The following is a 7902-nucleotide window of genomic DNA, read 5'->3' on the forward strand; positions in this document are numbered from 1 at the left end:
TCTTTTTTGCCTGTCAGAAATTTTATTTATAATTATTATCTTTCTACCAGAAGAATGCACCTTAGTATGTACTTGACTAAATTTTTCTGGTGACCAACTACGTATTTTCATCCAAGTGTCTTTATTTTGCATTTACTCCAAAAGATAGTATTTGCTGTTTATAAAATTACACTTTAGTCATTACTGATTCCTGTACTTTGAATGTGCCATTTTCTTCTCTACTAAAATCTTTTGGCTGGGTTATTTTCTTTTCAGTTGTTTCTAATTATATATTAAGGTAGAGAATTTTTAAAATTTTAGTTACTGAATTTTCATTTGTAAAAGTCCAAAATGTTTTTTATTTATAGTTGCCAATTTTTATCCAAGGAATATTTTCTCTTATGTGAATACTGTTTACCTCATAGTCCAACTCTGATGATTTTATAATATGAATGACCTATAGGCCTGTTTTTTTTTTCTTTTTCCTATTATATTGCTATGCCTTTACCTATCTCCAATACTATATCTTAGCTTCATAAGATTACATGAAAAGTTGTAGAGGCAATTTGAGACTCTGTGTAATATTTTCTTATTTTTAGCTTTGGCCTGCTTGTTGGCAAGTGGATTATTTTAATTCATCCAGATGTTGAACTGATTCATATGTGGGCTTGTGATTTTAGAAGGTTAGCATATGTTCAGGAAGATTTAAAACATATCATGAAATGTTCTGAATTTGGCAGGAACATGTCTTTCTATTCTGCTGTGATTTATTTATGCCTATACCAACTTTTCTCACACACTGAAATTCTACAATTTTAATACAAATAATTGATACAAATAATTTGGAAAGTAAGCTGCAGTTGTCCAGTAATGTTTTAGCTCATCTTTTCAAGAAATGACTTTTATTTACTGCAATTGGTTGATAAAGAAGAGAAGTCACAGATAGGTGTACATTAGTAGAACACTGATAGATTATTTTTAAAATAATTGAATACGTCTTCATTTATTTTTGGCTCTGTGGGAAGCCATCCTGACACGTGACTGGGCGACTCCCGTTAAGGGTCTGAGGCTTCTGGCTGTGTCGGAATTTTCCCGGCCCTTTCCTGATGAGAGAACCCGTCCGTGTGGGGGTGTGACTGACCACTGACCCCGGGGGCCCAATCACTGACCCTGACCTTGGAGTGCAGTCCCCCCTCAACCTTCATTGGATGGAATTATCCCCTGAATTTCTTGTTCCCCAATAAAAGGCTACTCCCTGGCGTGTTCACTCTCTCTCTCTCTCCTGCTAGCCCTGAGTAATCCTTGCTGCCCTGCTGGGCGGTTAGAGGTCGGAGCCAGAGAGGGGAGCCGTCTCGGACCTGGCAATAGAAATAAGGTAACTGAGTCTGTGTGTTTTATTTCGATCTCTTCTAACTAACTTTATGCCTAGAACCTCATTAATGAAACCATTGCGCAGGCCGCGTGGTAGAACTGGCGCCCACGAGGGGGGCATTCTAGATTAGTTAGATTGAGTGGGAGCGCGCTATAAAGATAAGGATAAAGATAAAGATAAAGGAAGAGGTGACAATTTGGGTCACAAAAGTACCTGGAGCTATTGAAGGAAAGAGACGTTAAATTAATTAAAATGGGAAATTCAACTTCTACGGATAAGTAAATGTATCTGACTATTTTAGACAGTATAATTAATCAGAAAGGAAAACAGATAAAGAAAGCTCAGTTATTACAATTCTTAAAGATTGTAGGTGAATATTGTCCTTGGTTTTGTGAACAAGAGTCTCCAAATTTATCTACTTGGGAGAAATTAGGAAGAAAGTTACAAAAAGTTTATTTTTCTAATGAACTACCTGGAGGCATAGAAAGTATTCAGAAAACTTGGACAGCTCTAGAAATTTGTCTTTTTGAATATATGGGTCAAAGTTCGTGGCCCCCTGAAGACCTGTTAAAAGGCTTGCAAAGGGCTATTAAGTCTATTCAAATGGAAAATTCGCCTGAGGCTAAGTTAATTCCTTTTCCCTTAGGCCGTTTAAAAACAAAGACAACGCTAAAAGCCAAACCCAAGGTTAGGAATGTGACTTTAAACTCGCAGGACTATACTAGCCCGCAGGGAGATTCTAGGGACGAATATCATAGAGGACAAACCTCCGAGATCTTAGAAAGCCCTCAGGAAGAGGTAGAGGATCTTCCCACAGAGGAAAATCCGGAAGAGATTCCTAGAGGGGCTCAGAGTTCTTCTCCGCCACGTGGTTTAGAAACCCAAATTCAAAATGACGATAGTACAGAGTCTGACCATGACTTGCAATCTGAGGGAGAAGAATCAGACATGGAAATTCAGGACTTACAGAGGAATCTTAACAGGCTGCGTTTAACACCGCCTGTCCAGACTATTCGAATTCGGCCGGTACCTGCTAAAAGGACAAAATTTAACAGGTACGCTGGGTTAACAATGACTTTTCTTACCCCGTTCCAGCGAGGTATTAAGAAAGCACAGGAAGATGGGGAGGATACTAGCGGTTTTCAACTTTTTCCAGTTTTTGAGCAAGTTAATGAACAAGATCAGAGAGTTAGAGTTCATGCTGTAATCCCATTTAAAACCATTAAGGAACTAAAAAGTGCATGTGAGACGTATGGTCCCAATTCGCCTTTTGTACAGAGCCTGATAGAAAATATTTGCTCACAACCCCTTCCTCCTAGCGATTGGATTTCTTTAGCCAGATCTTGTCTGAGCGGGGGAGATTTCTTACTTTGGAGGACTTACTGGACTGATTTCTGTACTGAACAGGCAGAAAAGAACAAAAGACAGGATATAGAAACGCCAGTAGAAATGTTTCTAGGGACAGGTGAATTTACTGACCTAGAAAGACAGTTAAATTATGATTTTGTAGTGTACAATCAAATAACTGATTGTGCCAAACGTGCCTGGAGGCAGATTGTCTCCAAGGACCAGTCCAATTTAGTTCTTACCAAAATCAGGCAAGGTGCGAGTGAACCTTACTCAGATTTCGTAGCCCGGTTGTACCAGGCTGCAAACAGGTCAATCGGGGACTCGGGAGCGAGTGAGTTCATTGTTAGGCAATTGGCATTCGAAAACGCAAATAAATACTGTCAGGATATTCTTAGACCGCACCGTAAAAAAGGGACAGTTTCTGAGTTTATTCGCTTATGTTCTGACATAGACTCTACTCATTTACAAACAGTGGCCCTAGCTGCAGCAATAAAAGAAACTTTGAAACCACAGGATTTAGTACGAAAACCCCGCGGAAAATGTTACATTTGCGGGAGAAATAATCATTTTGCACGGGAGTGTCGCATGCGCAATTTTAAGTTCAGGGCTCCATCTACTGGCGATAATAGATATTGCAAGGCTCAGCCCCGTGCGGCGGATCAAGATGGCGCGGATGAGCCCGCCTTCTTGTCATCATTTCCGCCTGGCCGGAACACAAACTTCCGGTTGGCCCGCCCCCGGGCCGAAAATGAGGAAGTAGGTGGTCGCGCAATGTGACGTCATCGCGCCGACCATGGGGGCCGCCATCTTTAATTTTACCGGAGCGAAACGAACAGTTTCCGTACAAACCCCTAATGATTTTCAAGGCTTTTAAGAGATACTAATCGGCTGAAGCCATCTTTAAAACTAACTACTTCTAATTTAAGTCCCTTATTTCAGATATTACAAGGAAATCCCTCTCCAACCTCTCCACGTCAGCTAACCTTAGAGGCTAGAATGGCTTTAAGGAGAGTTGAACATGCAATTAAAAATGCACAGCTTACTAGAGTTGATCCTAAAGAAATAGTGTATTTATTAATATTTCCAACTGAACATACCCCAACAGGAGCCATATGGCAAAGATTAGGAGTTATTGAGTGGATTTATTTATCCCACTCTCCTCAAAAGACATTAATTCCTTTTCATGATTCTATAGCTCAATTAGTAATTAAAGGTAGAACTAGGATTTTACAATTAATTGGATCTGAGCCTGATATCATAATTATTCCATTTTCTATTCAACAGACTAATTGGCTTTTTCAAACTTCTAGCTCATGGCAGATAGCTTTTGCTGATTTTCCTGGCCAGATAGATAGCCATTATCCTCGTGATAAGATTATACAATTTGCATCATTAACGTCACTTATTTTTCCAAAGATTGTACGTGCACATCCTATAGATGAAGCTTTATCAGTGTTCACGGATGGTTCTAACTCAGGTAAAGCAGGTTTTTATAGTCGTGTTCACACAGAGGTAATACAAACTTCTTATACTTCTGCCCAAAGAGCAGAGCTTCAAGCTCTGATTTGTGCCTTAAATTACTTTTCAAATGAGCCTATTAATGTTTATTCTGACAGCTTATATGCAGTCGGAGTTACTAAAAATATTGAAACTTCAGTTATTGGGTATACTTCATCACAAGAGTTATTTGAGTTATTTCATAATTTACAAAAGACAGTGCTAATGCGAAAGTACCCATGTTTCATAGGGCACATACGGGCTCATACTAATCTTCCAGGACCCTTAGTTTCTGGTAATGACAAGATTGATAAATTAGTAGCTTTTTGTCAACAGATGTCTTCATATGACTGTGCACTAGCTTCCCATTCCTTGCATCATCAAAATGCTTCTAGCTTACGTAAAAAATTTAATATTACTAGAGAACAAGCTTGTCAGATTGTAAGCCAATGCCCTAAGTGTGTTATTCACACTCCATCTCTGCCATCAGGGGTAAATCCCCGTGGATTAAAACCAAATCAAATATGGCAAATGGATGTAACTCATATTCCTCAATTTGGTAAGCAATGTTATGTACATGTCATAGTGGACACTTATTCTAGATTTATTTTTGCCACAGCACGTACTAAGGAAAATACTCAACATGTATTTTCTCATTGCCTAGCAGCTTTTTCTGTTTTAGGGTGCCCTATGCAGATTAAAACAGATAATGCTCCAGCTTATGTAAGCTCTTCTTTTCAAGAATTTTGCCAAGAGTTTAAAATTAATCATAAAACAGGAATTCCTTATAACCCTCAAGGCCAAGCCATTGTGGAACGAGCTCATTTATCTATTAAGCTTCAATTACAAAAATTAAAGGGGGGGAATAGGTTTATGACTCCCCAAAATAGCCTTAATCATGCCTTGTTTGTTTTAAATTTTTTAAACTGTGACGCAGAAGGTCACACTGCTGCTGAGAGACAAATGTCTCCCTCAGTAACAGGCCCTTTAGGCAGAATTTTGTGGAAAGATTTACAGACTGGTCAGTGGAAGGGTCCAGACCCAGTGATAATGTGGGGTAGAGGTCATGCTTGTATTTTCCCAGAAGGTGCATTTCGTCCTATTTGGGTACCTGAACGTGCTATCAGACATGGAAGAGATAGAACCCAGATTCAAGCGACTGAGGATTGACCAGGAGGAGGCCCTATCCAGAAGGAGGAGATATCGGAAAAGGATGAAGAAAGACCAGATTGACCCAGCCAAAAAGCTGATTTCATGGGAAGACTTGAAGAAGCTAATAACCCAGGCTTCCCGAATACTTCGACACCTAGGAGAGAACAGGACCCCAGTGATGATGGTAGCAACAGTAATTGCCCTGTTGGGCTGTCAGGTAAAGGGGGATCAAGTAGACACTTACTGGACATATTTCCCAGATCCACCCCTGGTACACCCAGCTGTGTGGACTGGAGAATCTATTCCAGTATTTACTAATGACTCATTCATGATGGGAGGATTTACAGATACCCATATTACTCCCAATCATGTGACTAGATTTAATTATTCTGGCTACAGTGCCCAATTACCTTTGTGTTGGTCACATGATAAACATGCCGGCTGTCTAAAAGTATCATTCGAAGAAAAGACAGCGATTGGTAGACATAGACTGACAAATAATTCTTTTTATGGGGACTTAAGACCTTATACTAGATCAGTAATTAAGATGGGACTTTCCCATAACAAGCCAGTCATTTCTGCAAAACCTCCACGGATGCCCCACTGTCCAAATAGTTCTACAATTGAGATTGGCACCTTTCCTAGATGGATGGATTGTGTAAATACCTTTCCTGTACAACATAAGGTGTCTAAAGATAGTGGGTATATTTTAGACTGGTCTCCAAAAATTGATAAAAGACAATTACGAAGAAATTCTGCTATGACACCTGCAGGATTTGTTAGTAATATTTTGACTTATAGTAAAGGAGGTGTTCAGAAAGATGTTTGGCGTTTAATTGCTGCCTCAGAATTCTTACATTTTACAGACAAACCTTTACCAAAATTTGTTGGCAAGAACTGTAAAGAGGGATCATGCTATGGCTTACGAGCCTGTGTCCAATCTCCTTATGTTTTAATTATTGGAAATGTAAAAGTTAAATGGATAGATGACAGATATATTGTTACTTGTAATAAATGTAACCTAACCAATTGTATTACTAGGTATAATGGAGGAAAAGGAGTGCTGATACTTCATCAGCCCTCTTTTGTTTTATTACCTGCTAATATTTCAGAGCCATGGTATGCTGATACTGGTTTACAAGTCTTACAGCAAATTCATGCCCAGTTAACAAGACCAAAACGTGCTATTGGAGTTATAATTGTTGGTGTTTTGGCGCTAGTCTCCTTTATTGCCTCAACTGTCTCTGCGTCTCTGACATTGTCTCAAAATATTCAGCATGCCAAATTTCTTAATAATTTAGCTCAAAATACTTCCAAGGCTCTGCGTAATCAAGTAAATATTGATGAAAGGATTGAGACTAAATTAAACGCCTTAGAGGCGACTGTTATAGACATAGGTAATGAACTTTCAGCCTTAAAATTTAAGGAAAGGCTTAAATGCCATGCCAATTATAAGTATGTTTGTGTTACAGCTGCCAAGTACAATGCTTCTCTCTGGGATTGGGAGAAGGTTAAAAACCATTTATTAGGTATTTGGCAAAATAGTAATAATAGCTTGGATATTCTGGAACTTCATCACCATATCCAAGACATTCAAAATAATAGAGCTGATTTTTCAGATCCTTCTTCTCTGGCAAACCAAATATTGAAGGAGTTAAATGGATTCAACCCTGGAAATATTCTTAAACACTCGGCCTGGTACATTATTGGATTATTCTCTTTGCTGTTAATTCTCTTTTGTGTTATAATTATAGGATGGCGAGTCTTCGGAACAAGAATACAGAAACTCCAAAGAGTGAACCGCCGCCTCATTTTTAAGAATAGAAAGGGGGAATATGTGGGAAGCCATCCTGACACGTGACTGGGCGACTCCCGTTAAGGGTCTGAGGCTTCTGGCTGTGTCGGAATTTTCCCGGCCCTTTCCTGATGAGAGAACCCGTCCGTGTGGGGGTGTGACTGACCACTGACCCCGGGGGCCCAATCACTGACCCTGACCTTGGAGTGCAGTCCCCCCTCAACCTTCATTGGATGGAATTATCCCCTGAATTTCTTGTTCCCCAATAAAAGGCTACTCCCTGGCGTGTTCACTCTCTCTCTCTCTCCTGCTAGCCCTGAGTAATCCTTGCTGCCCTGCTGGGCGGTTAGAGGTCGGAGCCAGAGAGGGGAGCCGTCTCGGACCTGGCAATAGAAATAAGGTAACTGAGTCTGTGTGTTTTATTTCGATCTCTTCTAACTAACTTTATGCCTAGAACCTCATTAATGAAACCATTGCGCAGGCCGCGTGGTAGAGGCTCAATAAAACAAAATCACTTTTTCTCTAGTTTTTCAAATTGTAAGATTTAAAAATAAGCATGTTTAATTTTTCCTGTATTTGCCTCCAATTTTCAAAAAAAGTTAATTTTCTTATTTTTTGCATCACATGACTGTATTTTACTTAAATTCTCTTGTACTACTGCATTTGTGTTTTCATAAATACTCTTTTTATTAATTTTTTATTTAATATGACAGCAGAATGCATTACAATTTGTATTACACGTATAGAGCACAAATTT

General features: G+C 39.3%; 1 protein-coding gene across 3 annotated transcripts; it reads left to right on the forward strand.

Annotated features, from left to right (window-relative positions):
- The first annotated feature begins 996 nt into the window (after nucleotides 1–996).
- LOC139705432 (endogenous retrovirus group K member 113 Env polyprotein-like) lies at nucleotides 997–7621 on the forward strand. Of its 3 annotated transcripts, none has more exons than XR_011707324.1 (2): nucleotides 997–1354; nucleotides 7105–7181. XR_011707324.1 is itself a non-coding variant. In XM_071611245.1 (2 exons), the coding sequence occupies exons 1-2, from the start codon at nucleotides 1634–1636 to the stop codon at nucleotides 7166–7168; spliced, it is 837 nt and encodes a 278-aa protein (XP_071467346.1). In that variant the 5' UTR covers nucleotides 1630–1633; the 3' UTR covers nucleotides 7169–7181. The 3 variants fall into 3 exon arrangements, 2 of the variants coding, with proteins under 2 accessions (XP_071467346.1, XP_071467345.1); XM_071611245.1 differs by lacking the exon at nucleotides 997–1354 and adding an exon at nucleotides 1630–2406; XM_071611244.1 differs by lacking the exon at nucleotides 997–1354 and adding an exon at nucleotides 1631–2406 and having other exon boundaries at nucleotides 5283–7621.
- Nucleotides 7622–7902: the final 281 nt, after the last annotated feature.

Source organism: Marmota flaviventris, chromosome 4 (genome assembly GCF_047511675.1).
Source record: "Marmota flaviventris isolate mMarFla1 chromosome 4, mMarFla1.hap1, whole genome shotgun sequence".
NCBI classification, from domain to species: domain Eukaryota; kingdom Metazoa; phylum Chordata; class Mammalia; order Rodentia; family Sciuridae; genus Marmota; species Marmota flaviventris.